The 23,466-nt window shown below is 42.9% G+C and overlaps 1 protein-coding gene across 1 annotated transcript in view; it reads left to right on the top strand.

The window, feature by feature from the left end:
• Window positions 1-23,466, top strand: part of F13A1 (coagulation factor XIII A chain) — a 146,092-nt gene that overhangs the window by 41,564 nt on the left and 81,062 nt on the right. The window contains exons 4-6 of the mRNA XM_055570528.1: window positions 5,088-5,339; window positions 20,485-20,603; window positions 22,794-22,901. Coding sequence (XP_055426503.1) covers window positions 5,088-5,339; window positions 20,485-20,603; window positions 22,794-22,901 — 479 coding nt within the window. The remainder of the gene's footprint in view (window positions 1-5,087; window positions 5,340-20,484; window positions 20,604-22,793; window positions 22,902-23,466) is intronic.

Genomic DNA, 23,466 nt, shown 5'->3' with positions numbered 1-23,466 from the left:
GGGGTCTCCAAGAGCAACAGAAAAAGGGCAGCCTATTCCCCGGGGCTGAGCTTGTATAGAAAGGAGCATATACAGGAAGTATGGGGACCTCTGGGACAATCAGCTTTGACAGGTGGGTCATGTCCAAGCTTCCCAGAAGCTGAGCCCCGTGTATTCCCAAGAATACCACCTAGACAACTGTCATACCTTGGCAGAAAACCATTTTCAAAGCTTTATTGGATTTGTGATGATATTTATTCAGGGTGTTGATAAATAGATACTCCTACAACAGCAAAGCACCAAGGTTCTACTCTTCTCCCTGGCTTGTGCTGTATGCATTTATTTACATTAAGATTAAGCATCTCACTGAATTACACAGTGGCGACTTATGCAGCTACCTCCTTAGGATGCTGTCTGCAGCAATGTATCTACCAAAGAATCCTTTAAAGATCCCAGTAATTGGAGAAGCCAAAAAGAAGCATTGTTTTTATTTGTTTTAATGTAGAATTCTCTACCTGGTTTATGTAAAACAATTGAAGTTTTCAGTAAGTTTCTTCTGCTTACAATCAAAATAATTTTCAGACATGTTAGCCTGATTTGTAATTTTCTCCACATCTAGAATTGAATGTCCGATGCATTTTGGTAAATGAAACATTTTGTAAATGAAACATTTGCTCCAGTTTAAAATACCTAGGTATTTGACTATTTGGTAAACCAGACTATACATTGAACTGGAAGCTAAAGAGTTAAAGAATGCTGTGAGGTTGAATACACGGCAAAGACTGTTTTTCCAAGAACCCATCGGTAAAATTTAGTTTTGATGTTGATCATGAAGTAGGCATTTGGTCCAAAATGGCAACAATAAAGAGAAAAAAGCTTTGCTCTGAGATAGCTTATACATAAAGTTTGATAAGCCTGGACATATGGTAAAATGCTGTGATGTTTAATTTTCTATTGAAATAATTGCTAAAAATTTGTTATATATGAGAAATTATGTACAAAGTATCTTACATGTAATATTTTATTTTATTTCACCATTGAGGAGTAGTAGTATTCTCATTTAATGACAGAGAAAAAGAGGAAAATAGAGATTTGTAAAGGTCATGTAATTTATTGTGATTATTTTACTTTTTAATTAGAGGATAATTGCTTTAAAGGGCGGTGTCAGTTTCTGCCATACAACACAAATCAGCCATAAGTATATATATATCAGTTCAGTTCGGTGTACAGTCCTGTCTGACCCTTTGCAACTCCATGGACTGCAGCATGCCAGGCTTCCCTGTCCATCACCAACTGCCAGAGATTGCTCAAACTCATGTCCATCCAGTCAGTGATGTCATCCAACCATCTCATCCTTTGTTGATCCCTTCTCTTCCTGTCTTCAATCTTTCCAAGCATCAGGGTCTTTTCCAACAAGTCGGTTCTTTGCATCAGGTGGCTAAAGTATTGCAGCTTCAGCTTCAGCATCAATCCTTCCAATGAATATTCAGGATTGATTTCCTTTAGGATTGACTGGTTTGATCTCCTTGCAGTCCAAGGGACTCTCAAGAGTCTTCTCCAGCATCACAGTTCAAAAGCATCAATTCTTTAGCGCTCAGCTTTCTTTACAGTCCAACTCTCACATCCATACATGACTACTGGAAAAACCATAGCCTCGACTAGATGGACCTTGGTTGGCAAAGTTATGTCTCTGCTTTTTAATATGAGGTCTAGGTTGGTCATAGCTTTTCTTTCAAGGAGCAAGCGTCTTTTAATTTTCATGGCTGCAATCACCATCTGCAGTGATTTTGGAGCCCAAGAAAATAAAGTCAGCCACTGTTTCCCCATCTATTGGCCATGAAGTGACGGGACTGGATGCCATAATCTTAGTTTTCTGAATGTTGCATTTTAAGCCAGCTTTTTCACTCTCCTCTTTCACTTTCATCAAGAGGCTCTTTAGTTCTTTGCTTTCTGCCATAAGGGCGATATCATCTGCATATATAAGGTTATTGATATTTCTGCTGACAGTCTTGATTCCAGCTTGTGCTTCATCCAGCCTGGCATTTCACATGACCTACTCTGCATATAAGTTAAATAAGCAGGGTGACAATATACAGCCTTGTCATACTCCTTTCCCAATTTGGAACCAGTCTGTTGTTCCATATCTAGTTCTAACTGTTGCTTCTTGACCTGCATACAGATTTCTCAGGAGGCAGGTAAGGTGGTCTGGTTATCCCATCACTTTTTAAGAATTTTCCACAGTTTGTTGTGATCCACACAGTCAAAGGCTTTGGCATAATCAATAAAGCAGAAGTAGATGTCTTTCTGGAACTCTCTTGCTTTTTCTACAATCCAGCAGATGTTGGCAATTTGATCTCTGGTTCCTCTGCCTTTTCTAAATCCTGCTTGAACATCTGGAAGTTCTTGATTCACGTACTGTTGAAGCCAAGCTTGGAGAATTTTGAGCAATACTTTGCTAGCATGCTGCTGCTGCTGCTAAGTCACTTCAGTGGTGTCTGACTCTGTGTGACCCTATAGACAGATGGCAGTTCACCAGGCTCCCCTATCCCGAGATGAGTGCAATTGTGTGGTCATTTAAACATTCTTTGGCATTGCCTTTCTTTGGGATTGGAATGAAAACTGACCTTTTCCAGTCCTGTGGCCACTGCTGAGTTTTTCAAATTTGCTGACATATTGAGTGCAGCACTTTCACAGCATCATCTTTCAGGATTTGAAATAGCTCAACTGGACTTCCATCACCTTCTCTAGCTTTGTCCATAGTGATGCTTCCTAAGGCCCACTGGAGAAGGCAATGGCACCCCAGTCCAGTACTCTTGCCTGGAAAATCCTATGGATGGAGGAGCCTGGTAGGCTGCAGTCCATGGGGTCGCTAAGAGTGGGACACGACTGAGCGACTTCACTTTCACTTTTCACTTTCATGCATTGGAGAAGGAAATGGCAACCCACTCCAGTGTTCTTGCCTGGAGAATCCCAGGGACAGGGGAGCCTGGTGGGCTGCCGTCTATGGGGTCATACAGAGTCGGACACGACTGAAGCGACTTAGCAGCAGCAGCAGCAGCAAGGCCCACTAGACATCGCATTTCAGGATGTTTGGCTCTAGATGAGTGATCACACCATCGTGGTTATCTGGGTCATGAAGATCTTTTTTGTATAGTTCTTCTGTGTATTCTTGCCACCTCTTCTTAATATCTTCTGCTTCTGTTAGGTCCGTACGATTTCTGTCCTTTATTGTGCCCATTTTTGCATGAAATATTCTCTTGGTATCTCTAATTTTCTTGAAGAGATCTCTAGTCTTTCCCATTCTATTGTTTTCTTCTGTTTCTCTGCATTGATCACTGAGGAAGGCTTTCTTATCTCTCCTTGCTATTCTTTGGAGCTCTGCATTCAAATGGATATGTATTTCCTTTTATCCTTTGCCTTTCACTTCTCTTCTTTTCTCAGCTATTTATAAGGCCTCCTCAGACAACCGTTTTGCCTTTTTGAATTTCTTTGTTTTGGGGGATAGTTTTGATCACTGCTTCCTGTACAATGACAAGAATCCAACCATAGTTCTTCAGGCACTCTATCAGATCTAATCCCTTGAATCTACTTGTCACTTCCACTGTATAACTGTAAGGGATTTAGGTCATACCTGAATGGTCTAGTAGTTTCCCTACTTTTTTAGATTTAAGTCTGAATTTTGCAATAAGGAGTTCATAATCTGAGCCACAGTCAACTCCCAGTCTTGTTTTTGCTGACTGAATAGAGTTCTCCATCTGCAGCTGAAAAGAACATAATCGATCTGATTTCTGTATTGACCGTCTGGTGATGTCCGTGCGTAGAATCATCTCTGTTGTTGGAAGAGGGTGTTTGCTATGACCAGTACATTCTCTTTGCAAAACTCTATTAGCCTATGCCCTGCTTCATTTTGTACTCCAAGGCCAAACTTGCCTGTTACTCCAGGTATCTCTTGCTTGACTTCCTACTTTTGCATTCCAATCCCCTATGATGAAAAGGATATCTTTTTTTTTTTTTTTTTTTGGTGTTAGTTCCCATGGACAGAGGAGTCTGGTGGGCTACAGTTCATGGGGTTGCAAACAGTTGGACATGACTGGAATGCAAAGTAGGAAGTCAAGAGATACCTGGAGTAACAGGTAACTTTGCGCTAGGAGTACTATATATATATATGTATATGTATATACACACACACACATATATCTCCCCTTCCTCTTAAGCCTCCCTCCCAACCCATGCCATCACACCTTCTTTTAATTTGCCAGAGATTGCAAGGGTAATAAGTAGCATAGCCAAGATTCAAACCTAGACAATTTGCTTCTGGAGCCTGAATTCTTGCCCAAGACATAAGCCTAAATTTACTAAATACGACATTGGCAGTAAACGTGTTTCAGTTAAATGGAAAATTAATTATATATGGACAACTTATAAATGGAGCTGTATTAGGTAGTATGACAAATAATGAAATTGTATTCAAAATACACAAAAACACTTGCCTTGTACCCCTTATGCATGTTAATTCACTTCAGTCATGTCTGGCTGTGTCCAGCCCCATGGACTGCAGCCCGCCAGGCTCCTCTGTCCACGGGACTCTCCAGGCAAGAACACTGGCGTGGGCTGCCGTGCCCTCCTGCAGGGGATCTTCCCAACCCCGGGACTGAACCTGGGTCTCTTATGTCTCCTGCTCTGGCAGGCAGGTTCTTTACCACTAGAGCCACCTGGGGAGCCCTTATGTCCCTAAAAAAGCCATTCTAAGTCTTCAGAGAGCAGAATTTCTGGTACTGATGACTTCACATCACCCTGTAAGCTCTGTTTTGTTTTTGCATCCAAGATTAGTATTTCTACACCTTATTTGAGTGCATTGACCAACCAACAAAAATCTTTGTAAATACTGTCATTCTTTTTTAAAAAAGAATGACCAGACGAATATGACCTTCAAAAGGTTCTGAAAACTAACTGCCATCAGACAGCAAGTTGGCAGCAAAAGTGAAATTCAAACCCAAGTTTTACTATTTCAAGTCTAATGAATTATTTCCACCTTCAGCTATTAAGGTAACAGAGAACAAAGGTAGCTTGTGAAATCTCAAGGCTGTGTTTCTTCTTTCTTCCCGTAGGTCGCTACCCCCAGGAGAATAAGGGAACCTACATTCCAGTCCCTTTGGTCCCTGAGCTGCAGAGTGGCAAGTGGGGGGCGAAGGTGGTCATGAGAGAGGACAGGTCTGTCCGGCTGTCTGTCCAGTCTTCTGCAGACTGCATTGTGGGGAAGTTCCGCATGTACGTGGCTGTCTGGACCCCCTATGGGGTCATCCGCACCAGCCGAAACCCAGAAACGGACACATACATTCTCTTCAACCCTTGGTGCGAAGGTAAGGGCCTGGTATTTATTATCTCACTACAAAAATAGTTCATATATTTCTAATGCATCTCTTTTTGGGTCAATAGCAAAATTATGCTAGAAGACATGTTCCTTCCTACACCCACTTTCCATGTTTTAAGGACAGAAGATGATGCAAAATTTGCTTTCAGTGTATGAGGCTATAACTTGAAGTTAATGCTGCTATAAATTTACTTCAAGAAATAATTGAAGATTGCATAAAATTGCACAATTAGTTAATTGTGAAGTTAATATGCTGATGGTGTTACCTCTGTGTATGTTATTGCTCTATTAACAAAATGGGCTTCTTTGCCTTGACTTTCAAAATTGATAGGATCCAGAAGATAAGACATATAAATATACTAGGTGTTAGTCACTCAATTGTGTTCGATTCTTTGTGACTCTGTGGATTGTAGCCCACCATACTCCTCTGTCCATGAAATTCTCTAGCAAGAATACTGGAGTGGGTATCCATTCCCTTCTCCAGGTGGATATGATGGAATACTATGCAGCCACAAAAAAACATGATTTTACCACTTGCAGAAACATGGATGGACTTGGAAGGCATTATGCCAAATGAAAGAAGTCGAAAAGAAAAAGCCAAATACTGTATATCACTTATATGTGGAATCTAAAAAATATAACAAACTAGTGAATATATAAAAAACAAGCAGGCTCTCAGAGAACAAACTAATGATTACTAGTGGGGAAAGGGAATAAGGGAGGGCAAAATAGGGGTAGGGAATTAAGAGGTACAAACAATTAGGTATAATAAGCTACAAGGATGTATTGTACAGCACAAGAAACATAGCCAATACTTTATAATAACTATAAATGGAGTCAGAGAAGGCAGTGGCACCCCACTCCAGTACTCTTGCCTGGAAAATCCCAAGGACCGAGGACCCTGGTGGGCCACAGTCCATGGGGTTGCTAAGAGTCAGACACGACTGAGCGGCTTCACTTTCACTTCTCACTTTCATGCACTGGAGAAGGAAATGGCAACCCACTCCAGTGTTCTTGCCTGGAGAATCCCAGGGACGGGGGAGCCTGGTGGGCTGCCGTCTATGGGGCCGCACAGAGTCGGACACGACTGAAGCGACTTAGCAGCAGCAGCAGCAGCAGCATAAATGGAGTATAATCTTTAAAAATCATGAATTATTATATCATATATGTACACTTCTAATTTATATAATATTGTACAGCGAATATAATTAAATTAAAAAACTATTAAGATTCATAATCTGGCTTCAGAAAAATAAAATAAAGTTGACCTTGTCTGTAGTGAAACTAACTTTTATCTCCTTAATTCAAGTACAGAAAGCATAAGTCTAATGAATTCTGTAAATTTGTTTAAATGCACAGTGGGTGCAAACTTTATAAATCATAGCGCTGGATATGCAAACATGTAACTTTAATATAATTCAGCTTAATCTCTACTGCTATTTTGAGTCTTTCCTTCTGGCTGCTGCAGAAGCTTAATCTAGTTATATTCAAATAAACTTAGTCAAGTCCAAAAATTTCTCTACCAATCCAATTTAAGAACTCCATCACACACAGTACTTTTCCCTGTCCCCATCTCTGCCCTTCCGTGTTTCTGCCTCCACATTTGGTGTGAGGCTGGTCTGAAGTTTCAGAGGCAGATGCGGACATTGCAGTCACCCTCGGGGGAGAGCCCACTTTTAGATCTTAGGGAGTAAAGTAACGGAACATATAAAAGCTGACAGAAGACCAAAGATTTCGCACACCGTCCTGTCCCATATACATCGCTCTCCAATATCTTCCAAGATGAGTCTATATTAGCACTGGTTTTGAACGTGGGAGTTGACTTGATTCGGGGTGGATATGAACTTACACACAGGTAATCAGTGAACAAGGTTTTCTGCTCGGGTTAACATAAACCTGGATCCTCCTGACCCTTTATTTGAAGGACCTATTCCAGTATTCGAGCTAATCCTATGCTCCCCACCTGCCACCTCCGTCCTCCTATACCCACTAATCCTTATCTATGAGACAAGGTTCAAGGTTGATGGTAACAGCCTGTGGTTTCCCCAGCCTAGAGCTCAAAGCACAGTCCAACACGGGTGCTGTATAATGAACCCCACACACAACCAGATACGCTGTAGCTTCACTGTCCCCAGTGTTCTGCTTGCGTGTGCACTAACACAGAACATAACACATGTGATAACACGGGGCTCACGGAGATATGGTCTGGCAACTATAGAGGAGATTCAGAAAGAGACCACTGCCCAGCTGGAAAAGATTACACAAGAGGAAGTCAGAAGTTGTCCAAATAAAGCCAGGTGGGCAAGATGCTGCAAATACCACACACGAGCCATGGAAGTGAAGTCCAAGGTGACTCAGGACACTGGGCTGAAAATTACGCAGGCAAGTACAGCACTGATTGATAAAGAAGGTTCTGCTGTGTGGCTGGGGGCCTTTAGCTTGCTTTGCATTCATAGGCAATTTATCCTCCTTAATCACTAAATCGTTAGTGGAGATCAATAGTCATACCACGTTACTGAGGCCAGGGGTGGGTGGAGGGAGAATTATTGGTTAGCTTTTTAATTTGATTGTGCTAACCAGGCTTCAGATCCATCCCAGAAAGGAGCCCTTCTCTGGGTGCTGGAGAGACAACCGAACCCACAAAGGCAGCAAGAGTGAGTCGGGCACTCAGTGTGAAGTCCTCTCACCTGTCTGACTGCTCAGGAACTCTGAACTGTTGAATGCATTTTCCTGTTTCAGTTCAAACCTTTCCAGATTGGTCATCTAGAATTCATGCCAGATCGTGTACCCTGAAAGATGTCAACGTCCCAGCCTATGCTAAGTCCTCGGGGCAACATTTGACAGCTCTCTTTCGTAGGGCATCAGTCATTTTCATGGGGCTTGTCTTGTCTTAACCACATTTCCCACCTCATTCCCCATCACTGATGCCACCTTAATTAATCCAGACTTCATCCTAGCACAGTATCTGGTACACACACGCTTGCTCAGTCACTTAGTCATGCCCAACTCTTTGTGACCCCATGGACTGTAGCCCACCAGCCTCCTCCGTCCCTGGGATTGTCCAGGCAAGAATACTGGAGTGGGTTGCCATTTCCTTCTCCAGGGGATCTTGCCGATCCAGGGATCAAGCCTGCATCTCTTATGTCTCCTGCATTGTCAGGTGGCTCCGTGGTCTGGTAGATACTTAATGTTTAATAAATGTTTGCTGCATTGATTTAATCATTCCAAGTAAACGCTTTCTAGGTTCACTGCACCTATCACCACAGATAAGCTGTGTCACCCCATACTCACCATTTGAAGGAAGTCAAAGTCATATACAGTACATGGGGGACATGGGTCGTGGTGTGTGTGTGTAGATGTCTCTCTCTTTTAGCATCTGATGCTGAACTAGCATCTGGTATTTCTAACGTTTCCCCCAAGTGATTGATTTCTTTCCTTGTTTCTTTATTTATTTTTTACCTTTGGCCACACTGCACAGCATGTGGAACCTTACTTTCCTGACCAGGGATTGAAGCTGTGCTCCCTGCTTTGGCAGCTTGGAATCCCAACCACTGAACCACCAAAGAAGTCCCTCTAACTTTTTATTCACTATGACTTTGGCATTTTCCTTTAAACAGAGAAATCAATTAAATTTAGTGTAAAGAAATCAATTTCTACTATCTGGATGCTTTTAATAGGAAGTAATTAATATGAACAAATTGTATAGTATTTTGACATTCATTCTTATTTGTTTCGTAATTATACATGGTCTTTTAGACCCTTCAGTACAGAATGGAGTGATGTACCAGGCCTGGTATTCCCAGGGTAACCATGACCAACACCCCTTCCTCTTGGAGACCGTTGAGCCCAGACCAGAATTTACACCCTCAGGCTAGAGCCCTTCATTCATCAATCCACAAATAGTAATAGTATATCTCCCACAATGCTCATGACAGCATAATTACCCATGGGTACTCCAGCACTGTTCTTTATTCATTCACACATATTAAGGATCAAGGCTGAAGTAGGCACTGGGAATATGTTCGTGAAAAAGACAATCTTCGTCCTCAAAGAGCATCTGGCGACGGTTTCACAAATGAGCTGCTAATAACCATGAATTTCAACGCTGAAAAGCACGGAAAGGAGTCGTGGCAGAACAAGAACATGCAGTAGGGGCACCGGCCTCGCTGGGGAGTGGGGGGAATGCGTTAGCGGGTTACCTTTGCACCCCGTGCAGCCCCCAGAACAGTGCGTGCGCACAATAGCAGTCAGATACTTGGCTAACTGAATTTCAAGGAAGTTTTAATAGAGCTTATGTGACAATCTGAAGCCCTTATGCAATCAACCTTGTATTTAATGAAATAGCATCTCTCTTGCAAGTGTCTGAATCAGTAGAGCGCCATTCATCCTTACAGCAGGTGAGTGTTATTCGGTGTGGCATCAATCAGAAGGGAACCCAGGGAGCTCACAGTAGACTTTATTTTCAGTGGCACATAGATGACCCCAGATTCAAGGTCTGAAGCTGTTTCTGGAGGGAGCATTTATAATTCCTTAGCTGGGTGGGTCATTTTTTTTTTTTATCATTGGAGTACAATTGCTTTACAATGCTGTGTTGGTTTCTGTCGTACAACAAAGTGGATCAGCCATAAGTATACATACGTCCCCTCCGTCTTCACCCTTCCTCCTACATACCTTCAAAGGATGCTCAAAGCTGGTGTCTTCCTGCATTCTGTGTTTCAGAAAGCAGGACCCTTCTCTCTTTCAGTCTAACATGGCACAGCGGTAAGGCTCGTGAGTGTTTGCTGAACTGAATTGATAACTGCCACTCCAAGAGCCAGAGAAGGGATTATTAGCTTCATATTTCAAAAGAAAAATCAGACTCGGTGGTATTACATAAAATTTTCAAGGTCATCCAGAAAATCAGGAAACAAGCTGGGGCTAAAACATGGATACCCTGATGCAGGGAAAGATTGAGGGCAGGAGAAGAAGGGGGAGACAGAGGATGAGATGGTTGGGTGGCATCAGCTGACTCAGCGGACATGAGTCTGAACAAACTCTGGGAGATAGTGAAGGACAGGGGAGCCTGGTGTGCTGTGGTCCATGGGGTCTCAAAGAGTCAGACACAACTGAGCAACTGAACAACAACAGGCTCTTTTATTTTCAGAACCAGAACCACTGGTACCCGGTATTGTGGAATAAGAGAAACAGGAAGTAGATGCCAGCTGGGAAACATCTATGATGTTCTAATCAACACTGGAAAAGCCTACTGTTAAAAATAAATAAATAAAAACAAAACCAGGTTGATAGCTAAAAGATCAAACAAGTTTTATTTGCAAAAAAAGAAAAAATTTAAACATCCCAACAAGGGCACAGGCTCCTTTTGAGAATATGTGCTAAGTAAAGAATATCTGACATTATTCTTTGTAGAATTGCTTCATGAATAATAGTCTGTCTTCTAAAGATACTTTACACTAAAAAGTCCTTAACCAGCAAAACTGGAAATATAGCACAAATCAACTAAACTTCCCAAGCTGGCCTGAGCTGTGATATGATGCAGTGTCTTTTCAGGGAATAGACCCAACAGTTGAGAAATCGCTTGCCAGTGTCTCCTGGGCTGGTTTCATTCCAGAGTTCACAGGCACAAAGGCATGCCCCTAGGGAGGTTGAATTGAACCGTTTTAGGAAGACGGTGGCTCTGGACCCTTCCAGAAATAAAGCGCAGATGCTGGAAATGCCAGTCCTGACTATACTCCAGGGGCTTTCCTGGTGGCTCAGTGGTAAAAAACCTACCTGCCAATGCAGGAGACATAAGAGATGTGAGTTTGATGGCAACCCACTCCAGTATTCTTGCCTATAGAATCCCATGGACAGAGGAGCCTGGTGGGCTATTGTCCATGGGGTCGCAAAGAGTCAGACACAACTTAGTGATTGAGCCCAGGTGGGACAGTGGTAAAGAATCCTGCCGGTGCAGGAGACCCAAAAGACTTGAGTTCAATCCCTGGGTCAGGAAGATCCCCTGGAGTAGGAAATGGCAACCCACTCTAGTATTCTTGCCTAGAGAATGCCATGGACAGAGGAGCTTGGCAGGCTATAGTCCATGGGGTCGCCAAGTCGGACATGACTGAGCAATCTGAGCAGTAAATATACGCCAGTGTTTCGCAGATCCCATAGGTGGGAATCATCTGCCTAGAGCACAGCCTCAGGGGTCACCACCCCATATGATGTACTTGAGATGGAAAAACATATCATGATGACACCAATCTGGAGTCACGAGTGCTCCACAGAGAGGGTCACTCCCCGGAGCGCTGAAGACACCCACCGGAAGGTCTTACCTCTTTATTTAGTGGCACTCAGCTTTTGTATAAAGGGGAGGGGAGTAAAAAGTGTCAGTCACTCAGTCGTGTCCAGTCGTTTTCGACCCCGTGGACTACAGCCTGCCAGGCTCCTCTGTCCAAGGGATTTCCCAGACAAGAATACTGGAAGGGAATTGCCATTCCCTTCTCCAGGAGATCATTCCAACCCAGGGATTGAACCTGGGTCTCCCGCATTGAAGGCAGATTCTTTACCATCTGAACCACCGGGAAAACCCCAAAAGTTGTTTCTAATTCTTCACTCAAAATCTCTCCTTTTACCAAAAAGGTGAGACATTTCGCCTTTTTGAAGAGGTCAAATCACCATTGCTTCTAAAGGATCTCAAACAGAACCAGACTGTGACTTAAGCTGTTCAAGAGTCTCTTTGGAGATAAAATATGGGAGAGCATTCTAGCTCCACAGTTTTCTCTGATTCCTTTGCCAGGCTTGACTTTAACGACCTTAGAGATGGGGCTTGCTTTAACTTTAAAATCGCATGAAAATAACCAAAAGGAAATTTTCAGCCCAGGTGGTGATGAATAGCCCTCCTTTGCCTTCTGAGGTTAAACAGATACTAAAATCAATAGGCTTAGCATTCATTTTTACAAGTTTGTTATAAATTCTTACTTTCTCTGGGTGGGGAGGCCAGTGGTAATTTCCACAGGGGCCAGAAATCAGCCCTAGAAGTGAGTCCTAGCAGTTCTCAGCTCACAATTTGCTTTTCTTAGCTGCCCTACTCCTCCCACTGGAGGAATTATAAAATCAAGGAGGCCGTTCTTCTTCACCCCTTGCCTCCCGGTGTCACCCAGGAGGAGCGGTGGTTCACAAGGCACGCTGAAGGTCTGCTCTGGGTAAAGTGCACGGAGGCGTTACACACTCAGCAGGGGCGCCGTCTTTCCCTTGGGTTTCACTGTTGGCTGCTGGTTGTTGGCCAGAGGTCGCTTAGGATCAGGAGGTTGTCAGCAGGTCCGTGGTGCCGCCATCCCAACTCTGCAGCCCTCTGGACCTGGTTTCTTCTATCAGCTCTCACACAGTTGAGAAGTGTAGTCCCCACGCTTGTGCGCACACACACACACACACACACACACACTCTACTTTCTCACAGTTCAGATTGTTGGTTGACTAGAACAGTGAATTGCTTGTCAGCTTGTTTTTTCTTTTAATAAAATAATAGTATCCTTCATTTTACTAAAGTGCAGAACCAATCTCTTCCCACCTCCATCATCGGATCTAGAAAACCTCACTCACTACGCCTTTCAAACTAATAAAAACAATTTTTTTAAACAAACAAAAACAACACCCCCCAAAACCAACAACATCTCAAGTGTCAAATGATTGAGTTTTCCTGTTTTTGTCAGCCTATCAAACACAGAGAGTTTTCCGGAGTTTCCATGGTGATGAGATTTTTTTTTTAATCCTAGCTTTGGACAACTATATTTTAAAGTGACAGATCTGAATAAAAAGAGGGGAAAGAAAGCTCTGCTTTCCACATTCAATCTTCCTTTAAAATCATAAATAAATTTAAAATGAAAATCGAGGCTCCGCATTTGATCCCCCTTCCTTGTTGTGGAGTCATGAGTATGCCTGCCTGTTTTGAGGTGAGTTTTAATTCAGCGGCTGGAAGGAAATGGGTGGGCTACACTCAAGCTACAGAACTCCTTCCTATTTATGACTTGCCACCTAAATTTATGACTTCTCATCAACAATAAGCCAGAGCCCAAAAGTAAATCCTTCATTTTCTTGGACTTCTCTCTCACTCTCCGAGCCCTGGACATCCATCCCAGTCTCTCATTCTAGAGGTTGGCATTTATTTTGCCGTGTTCTCAGGCGCAGTGCGCCAGGCGCTGTGTAGACAGTGACTGGATCCCTTGGACTCAGCATCATAGTCTATTTGGGGGGCAGCTTGGTATTCAAACCCTGGCTTCACCTCTCAGCTGCACAATGACCTTGGGAAAGATACTTTTCTTCTTTCTTCCTCAGTTTCCTCATCTGTAATGTGGGGAAAATACAGTGCCTTCCTCTGGGAGATATTATGAGGTGTTTTTAAAGAAACAATTTTACGTATTTATTTATTTGGCCCTGCTGGGTCTTTGTTGCTGCTCAGGCTTTTCCCTAGCTGTGGAGAGCGGGGCTCACTCCTCCTGGAGGTATGCGGGCTTCTCGGGGAGCGGCTTCTCTCGTTTCAGCTCCTGGGCTCTGAAGCCCAGGCCCCATCGTTGGGGTGCACAGTCTTAGCCACTCCGAGGCCTGAGGCCCATGGGATCTTCCTGGATCAGGGACTGAACTCACGTCTCCTGCATTGGCAGGTGGATTCTTTACCACTGAGCCACCAGGAAAGTCCTTACTATGAGTTTTAATAAGTCTGTTTTTGCACCACATTAGAAAGTTCCTGGCATGGAGTAAACACTGTCCACATACTTGTTCCAGAAATAATGAAATCACAGAACAGAGTCAGTGGAGTGGGGCATGTCACTGCAGCATCCATAGGACACTACAGAACGAGGCTGCTTCCCGCCCGTGCTGGATGGACCGAGTAGGAGACTTAAAGAAGGGGGAAGAGTTATAATTGTATAAAGACATCTACTGATGATAAGGACATTGATAATAAAAAGAGCACACCATATTGTTCTTGAAGAAAAAGTAATGCAAAAAAACCCTGAACTTGTTAAGCTCTTCTTAAACAGGTAGTTTCATGTAAATGCAACCGTATTTTTAAAAATAACTTTTTTTTTCCTCATGATGAAAGTCTTATTACAGACACAAAAAATAATGAAAGCATAAAAAGAACTCAGAGATTTACACATCACTGTTACCATTTTGGTGCCCTTCCATCCATTTAATGTATTTTTGTATAGTTTTATTTTTGTGAGAGTGAGTGAAGTCACTCAGTCGTGTCCAACTCTTTTCAACCCCATGGACTGTAGCCTGCCAGGCTCCTCCATCCATGGGATTTTTGCAGGCAAGAATACTGGAGTGGGTTGCTATTTCCTTCTCCAGGGGATCTTCCCAACCCAGGGATCGAACTCAGGTCTCCTGCAATGCAGGCAGACTCTTTACCATCTGAGCCACCAGGGAAGCCAAGTTTTATATTTAATTGACCGTTAATTGAATACACTATTCTTGAAAATATACACATATGTATATATATAAAGGGGGCTTCCCTGGTGGCTCAGTGGTAAAGAATTCGCCTGCCAGCGCAGGAGACACCAGTTCAACCCCTGGGTGGGGAAGATCCCCTGGAGGAGCAGATGGCCACCAACTCCGATTTTCTTGCTGGGAAATCCCGTGGACAGAGGAGCCTGGCGGGCTGCAGTCCATGGGGTCGCAAAAGAGGAGGACGCGGCTGAGCAGCTAAACCAGCATCACCAGAGTCGTTACAGAAATGCAAATTAAAACCATAACGAGATATGGTCTCACAGCTGTTAGAATGGCCATCACCAAAAAGACAAAAGATAGCAAATATTTGCATGGGTATCATGTTTCTCTAACCCCTATATTTTCTATTAAGCTGTTAGTTCTACTTAGAGGCTTCCCTGGTGGCTCAAACAGTAAAGAATCTGCCTGCAATGTGGGAGACCTGGGTTCGATCCCTGGGTTGGGAGGATCCCCTGGAGAAGGAAAAGGCTACCCCCTCCAGTATTCTGGCCATGGGGTTGCAAAGAGTCAGACATGACAGGAGACTCATTCAGATTCATCTATAAGTGAATCATTTCCTTTTTCTTTGGAGCAGGTGTGGAGAGAGCACTGAAGAAGCATCTACTTCTTAAGTCAGATGCTGTGTGTTTCCTGGCGCATTCATCCTATCAGGAAACTCAGTGTCTGCTTGTTGATTTTTTTGTGATGTTCAGATTTACCAGTGGGATCAGGGTTATCGCTCTCATCCATCCAGTATGGAGTTCCCCATTAGCCTTTTAAAAATGGTTTTAGCCTAGATCCATCAGTTCATTAGGGATTGCAAGACGGCGATAGTCTCATCTCACACTCACTTTTGCATTTATTAGCATCAATGATTTCGGTGCCTTGAGGTAGTATTCATATAAGCAGGTCTAGATATGCGGCTCTTTCCTTATTTCTAAGTTCTTAGAATAATGGGTTGATTTGTAGCACCCTACAACGGTGACCAATACATTTTTAAAATCACCTTGAAACTATAAATATTAAAATATTCATGTATCCTAATCTTTTGCAGTGACTACTATTTTTGGTATTTTAATTGTCCCATTCTTGTCCAGTGGGAGTTTCTTTAAGTTGATTTCTGATTTTTTTGTCATGAGGCCTAGAATCTTTAACAGCCTTCTTGTTTTCTGGCAGGAAGAAGCATTTCAGGCTAGCCTTGTACATTTCCTGACCCAGACCTCCGATCATTTTTCTTAGGGAGCCCAGATACCTTTTAATGGGGAGGGGAGAGGAGGAGAACGGTACTCAGAGATCATAATCAGGCTCAAGGGCACTTGCTGCTATTACATTGGCTGTTTTTTCCAGTTCTTTTCAGTGGACAGAACTAAAAAATTGTGATTCTTTAAAGAGAAAATGCATCATGAGTTTTTATACTCTCTCTCTCTTTTTTTTTTTTTTTGCTAAAATCCTTTTATTTTATATTTTCTTACAATGGATTTAAGTTTTTGATTATTATAGTATGCTCTGTTTGAAACACTTCAAAGTATTGCAAAGGCAGTGGAAATAGGAAAATCTGTTAATAATAATGTTTGCTGGTGAAAAATCATAGTGTTAGTTGCTCAGTCATGGCTGACTCTTTGTAGCCTGCCAGGCTCCTCTGTCTATGGGATTCTCCAGGCAACTATACTGGAGTGGGGAGCCATTCCCTTCTCCAGGGGATCTTCCCAACTCAGGAATTGAACCCAGGTCTCTTGCATAGCAGGCAGATTCTTTACAGTCTGAGCCACCAGGGAAGCAGTGAATGCAAAAATTAATTTATCAAAAGCACAACTGTATGGGAAAAATAATCAGCCTCTCCCTTCATATATATTCTTTCTTATTTTCTTACTGTAACTTCCCAAAACAGAGATATTCAACAGTAGTTTAAAATGGCCATCTCCAACATTTAAATGAATCAAATTCTCCAATGAGTGAATAAAATTATGAGTAGTAACCTGAAACTCAGCTGAGTAAGGCACTTTGGAGCCTTAAGTGGGAATGTCTTCCAATTTCAGAGTGATATGTCCTCAATCTGTATCAATCATTTTAGTGAAAAATTAGAAAATAATTCTGGTGGAATGAGTTTCACCCCGCTACAAGATTAATAGATGCATTCACTGAAGTTCCTATTCTTCATTTGTGGACTGTGAAGAAATGAATGGTAGCTGGAAGATCCACGGGATTCTAGGTCCAGTAGCAGATGGAATGACAATATACCAGGACAAAATCACCTATATTTTGACTTACAAAGGCAGCAATAGCTTTAAATTTGTGACTTAATTGCAGACCAGCTGCACTACAACTTTTTCAAATGACAAAAATACAAAAAAAATGTGTGTTACAAAACTATCTCAGGAGAAGTTTCGTCTAACAAAAGAAACGCACTGAAAAGGCATCTTGCTCGAGAGAGGTCAGCTTGGGAAAGCCATTACCAAATCTAAACATCTTCTATTTCATACAAACTCTACTCATAAATAGTTCTGAGACTTATTTCTGGCTGAAAGTTTCAAAGGGTTTATTTGTCAAGAAAGAAATAGCTTAATTGACAAGGATGGATAGAATGAGTTCATACTCATCAAGACTTTTGCAGTGTTAGGGTACTAACAAACATCCTTTAATGGCAGAATGTGGTAATCATGGAATTAATTATTGCTAAAGTAGTTTTCAGATGAAAAAGGAGAAAAAAATCAAATTAAACTTGACACAACCTGACCAAACACGTGTCAATTTACAGTTTAAAGGTTATTTTACAAAATATCTACATTGACATAATAGGTTCCCCATAGCATTTTAAGATGAAAGTTCTTTTCATTTATCCTGGCAAGCTATAAATGAATAAATTACGCTGTTTAAAGACTTTTTTAATATGCTTTTTTTTTAATTAAATTTGCTGCTGCCATCTAGTCACAAAGTCGTATCTCTTTGCAACCCCATGAACTATAGCCCTCCAGGCTCCACTGTCCATGGGATTTTCCAGGCAAGAATACTAGAGAGGGTTGCTATTTCCTCCTCCAGGGGATCTTCCCAACTCAGGGATTGAAACCAAGTCTTCTGCATTGGCAGGTGGATTCTTTACCACTGAACCACCAGGAATGGCCTTATTAAATTTACTTATTCAATAAGTTCTTCTTTCTCTTGAGTCCCAAAGAGAAAAAGGAAAGATCTACCATTTAATAGATCAATAGAAGAAGTAAGCACACTGATAACAAAAAGCAGAGTTACGGTTCCCTGGGAGGGGTGGGAGGTCTGAGACAGGATTGGGAGGGAAGAATTACAGAGAGGAACAAGGAAACTTCTGGGGTGACATATATGTTTGTTGGGCTTCCCAGGTGCTGCTAGTGGTAAGGAACCCACCTGTCGATGCAGGAGACATAAGAGACAGTGGTTCAATCCCCAGATTGGGAGGATCCCCTGGAGAAGGGCCTGGCAACCCACTCCAGTATTCTTGCCTGGAAAATCCCTTGGACAGAGGAGCCTGGACAGCTACAGTCCATTGGATCACAAAGAGTAAGACACAACTGAAGCGACTTAGCACACACGTGTGCATATGTTTATTATTTCGGTTGTGAAGTCATATACTTCAAATGTGTGCAGTTTGTTGGACAGTCGTAAATATGTAAATGTGTGTATGTGTGTGTCACTGCATGCGTGTATTAACAGTTCATGAGACCAGGCAAAGGTAACCAAGAGGCAAAGAACAGAAAGGAAGTTACAAGAAAGTGCTGGAGTACAAACCAGACCATGAAATCTCCAGAAGATTTGATCAAAGTTATAATACGGCCCAGAATGGGGTCCAAGCTGGTCGGATGGAGCAGCACGGGGCAAAGTTTAATATATACACAGGTCCCTGGGGACCTCGTTAATATGCAGATTCTGACTGGGTCTGAGCTGGGGCCTGAAACTGCATTCCTCACAAGGTTCCAGGTGGTGCTGACGCTGCTGGTCTTTCCACCATTCTGTGAACATCAGGGACTGGGACATTTGTTCTCAACTGTGGCTGCATATCAGACTCACTGGAGAGCTTAAAATTAACTCATTAGTTAATTAATTCACTTTTTAAAACCCTGATGCCTCAATCTCACTCCCGCTCCCAGAGATTCTGATCCGATTGATCTAGAGTTCAACTCAGGAATCTACAGTTTTTAAATCTACCCCAATGATTCTAATGTGCAACCTTGAATATTCATTGGAAGGACTAACACTGAAACTGAAGCTCCAATACTTTGGCCATCGGTGCAAAGAGCTGACTCATTGGAAAAGACCCTGATGCTGGGAAAGTTTGAAGGCAGGAGGTGAAGGGGTCAACAGAGGATGAGGTGATTGGATGGCATCACCATCTCAATGGGCATGAGTTTGAGCAAACTCCTGGAGATAGTGAAAACAGGGAAGCCTGGCGTGCTGTGGTCCATGGGGTCAGAGAGAGTCAGACACGACTGAGCAACTGAGCAACAACAACTCCAGAGGGATGGTTAAAAGCCTTACCAGGAAATGGGAAGGAAAGATCCCTGATAAAGTAGCAGAATGGCAAGGACGACCTGGGCCAGAGAAATGTGATGAGCCACGTCCCCGCTCAGAACTGAAACTGACCATTGCCAAGGCTGCATACTGACCTGAGTGGAACTTAGACCTGTGTGGTCCCCTGTGTGTTAAAGATGCTTTTGCTGCTTTCATGCCTGGCCTGGGAATAAGTACCAGACTGATGCCTCAGTAGGCAGATGGGGAGCAAGGTTTTCCTGAGATTAGAGCCTCAGGCAAGAAGAGTCCTTGTGGGCGTCCTGGTGGCTCAGTGGTAAAGAATCCACCTGCTAATGCAGGAGACATGGGTTCGATCCTTGATCCAGAAGGAATCCACTTGCTGCTGAGCAGCTAAGGCCAGGAGCCACACCTATTGAGCCTGTGCCCTAGAGCCCAGGAGGCACCACAAGAGAAGCCACCGCACTGAGAAGCCCTCTGATCACATCTAGAGAGAGGCACCTGCTCTCTACAACTAGAGAGAAGCCCACACAGCAATGGAGACCCAGCACAGCCAAAAATCAACAAACTAATTGTTTTAAAAAAAGATAAGAAAAGTCCTTGCAATGGAGGAAGATGATCAGAGAGGCCAATTGGACACACTCTTACCAACATGTGCACCAAGATTGTTCCTTGAAAGGAGACAATGCCCAGCCTCCCTCTTCTCCCCAATGGGCCACAAACCAGGCATGACCCACGATGCTCCAGCCTGCTAATATGTCCAGACTTGTTATAAAATCATCTCTAATTCTTTTAACGTTAATACTTTGGAAATTAGTTTTTTGATCCGTGTTACAGATTTTTATCTGCATTATAGAATTCTGATTCTGAAACCACTGGTGCACCAGAATGCTAAAATGTTTCATGAGACTTATCAATTTAATTGTGCTACTTGGAACTTAGAGAGCCAACACTTGTCAGCATTTTATGACAAATGTCATTGTTTACAGACTGATCTTGGCCACTTCTGTTCACCATTGTTAAAATTACATATTGTGAAATGAGCTACCTTTAGTGAAACAAAAGCCTTTTTCCCATTTGGTTGAGTAATTGCAATTTATGATCAGAATAAACTTTCAAGTGTATAGAAACTTTCTGGTTTGGTTAATAGTCATTATGTTTAAATTCCAATGCAGAGGATGCTGTGTACCTGGATAATGAAAAAGAAAGAGAAGAGTACGTCCTGAATGACATCGGGGTTATTTTTTATGGAGACTTCAATGACATCAAGAGCAGAAGCTGGAGCTATGGTCAGGTGAGCCACTTAACATTTGTCATTGTCAAGGGCATCTTTACTCATGTTTTCAGTCCTGTGTATCACTGCAGGGTGGTGTGTGTCAATACTGGACAAGCACAGTTTCCTGCTTTTCAGGATCTGAGGCTCCAAGACAGCCTGGGTGCAGACTTAGAAGGTCACCTACATAATTTACCAGCTGAAATCACGTATTTCCGGTTATTACAATGTTACAGAGATCGGAGCCTGTGTGGTTGGCATGGCATTCCAGTGAGAAATGCTTTGGCACTCCAGAACAGTGAAATTCCATGAGCTCAGATTCTGGTATCCAACCTGCTTTCCTGCTGTTGTTGTGCTGTGCTCAATCACGTCCTTCTCTTCATGACCCCATGGACTGTAGCCCACCAGGCTCCTCCAGGCAAGAATACTGAGCTGCCATTTGCTACTCCAGGGGGTTCTCCTGATCCAGGGATCAAACCCATGTCTCCTATGTCTCCTGCTTAGGCAGACTGGTTCTATACCACTAATGCCACCTGATCAGGCTCTCCATCCTGGTTGGTTCTAACGAACTCTTGAGAATCACACACCCACTATTCAGCTTTGCCCACCTGCATTTCTGACGTCCCACCAGGATAAGGATCAATGTTCTTCCCCTGTTTTGGGATCCTTGCCTGGCTCCCCAGTTCCAAGCCCTCCACTTCCTGAGTGACATACAACCCGTGACCATCGCTTATTGTCTGATGTCTTTGCCTTAGGTCCCTAATAATTCCTAACCTTTAGATGTGATTCTACATTTACACCCCCAGTGTGACAACAGAGAGACAGAACTAACAAGGAACAAAAACTCATACAGTTGGGTAGCAAGGAGGCCTGGGAAAGGGTGCCAAGCATGATGGGGGCCCTTTGACAGCACAGATAGACGCCCCGGAGCACACTTGCCGCTTATCTCTGCTCTCATTCAGAGTCCATTAATTTGGGTATTTCAGCCCAGTCAACCAGCCAAGCCAGCAGTTTGCAATGAGGCAGTGTAACTAGCTCTCTGACGATGTCTTTACCATTCCTGTTGACCGCTGTCATGCCCCACAGACACAGCTGAAAGACGCTGCCTCACACGAGCCAGAGTAACGAGTTCTTTACGTACTGGAGAGCTAGTGCGATTTCCCGTTCCTGCAGCCGTCACGTCAGTTTAGGATACACCGAGTTGGTTATTCTAATTGGATTTTAATCGAGAATTACATGGTAATCAGCCATGAAGACAGTGGTGTCTGTCCTGACCACTTGGGTGGATAACATACAAGGTTTCTGTATTCAGGGAAATTTCCTGTACAGTGAGGTGCAGTATGGGTATCATCTTCCAATTTTACCATTTTAAAAAACTATTTTTGCCTTTGCTCCTTTTTTGGAAAATTCTGGTGTTCTGTGTAGTTAGTTCTTTCTAAGAAATTGAACTGACTACCAGACTTGATAGTATAATCTTTCTCTAAACCTTCCTGACCTCTCTGACCCTGGAGTCCCCCTCGTCTCAGGAGAGAGGGAACCGTAGGCAGAGGCTCGCTGCGTGAGGTCTCCAGGTTTTCCTGGTGCACGCACTGCAGACTTAAGTGCTGGACCTGAGAGCCATTTATTTCTGAGACGCACAAGCACTCATATTACTTTTGAGGTCTTAAGACTCTGGCCTGACTATGGTTCATCCCAGTGAATGGTTCATCCCACTGCCTGATATCCCAAGAATCAAGATATAGGAGAGATCCTCTGAATTAACCCTACAATGAACCCTACAATTTTCTAAAGAACATCAAACCAGTTCTTGATTCTATTCCCCTTTTTTTTGGCCCCACGGCCTGACATGTGAAATCTTAGTTCCTCACAGGGGTTGAACTTGCACCCTTTACACTGGAAGCATGGAGTCTTACTTACTGGATTGCCAGGGAAGTCCCAGTTCATGATCCTTGAGCACAGCAGCTCGAGAGTAGTTCTATTTATAGTTCTAGCTAGCTTTTAAGTTCTTATCCATTTTACTGAAAGATAAAAGAAGCTGTCTCTTTCCTTCCACCTTAAATATTTCACGTAAAGATCATGAGTGATTTCCATACAGGAAATACACATTTCTAAACATTAGGCTGTGGTCTCATTTTATTTTTTGGCAGAGAATGAATGTCTTATTTGCAGATTGGACATTAAGTAGTTTCTCATTTTTTTTCCCCCAAATAGTTTGAGGATAGCATCCTTGACGCTTGCCTGTTTGTGATGGACAAAGCGAATATGGACCTTACCGGCAGAGGGAATCCCATCAAAGTCAGCCGTGTTGGGTCTGCCATGGTAAGAACAACTACTGATGACTAAAATCGACTAGATATGTCATTTGCCTCCATGTGGGTGTCAGTTCAGTAAGAGCTGTTGAAATGGTGACTTACACTCAATAAAGTTTTCCTTGGAAGAGTCTGTAATTCCCCGAGCTTGTCATATGCCATGAAACTAAATTCTTGTCTCAGTACTGTATGTGGTTTTGGCTTCAGACAAATGCTAATAGGTGACATGATAGTACAGCCCACTTATTCTTAAGCATCTTGGCCTGGGGAGTGAGAGGGACCATGACGAAATGTCAGTAACTGTAATCAATTGATCAATCAATCGATTGGTCAAACACCAAGAAACAGCAAAACACACACACACACACACACACACTGTAAAGCCTAATTTATCTCCATTCACACCCACAGTAAGAGTGAAGAAATAAATGACTAACGCTAATTCTATTCCAACGATACCCCACCATAGGGCAGTGCATTGACAGTTTATGAAATGGGTGTTGATTCTTCAGAGTAAACGCATGAGATAGGGGGGAAGGGCTGGCGTTCCTCATGCCATTTTGCAAGTTAGAAAG

This window comes from Bubalus kerabau, chromosome 3 (assembly GCF_029407905.1).
Source record: "Bubalus kerabau isolate K-KA32 ecotype Philippines breed swamp buffalo chromosome 3, PCC_UOA_SB_1v2, whole genome shotgun sequence".
NCBI classification, from domain to species: Eukaryota; Metazoa; Chordata; class Mammalia; order Artiodactyla; family Bovidae; genus Bubalus; species Bubalus kerabau.
This window is presented reverse-complemented; position numbering and strand designations above follow the sequence as displayed.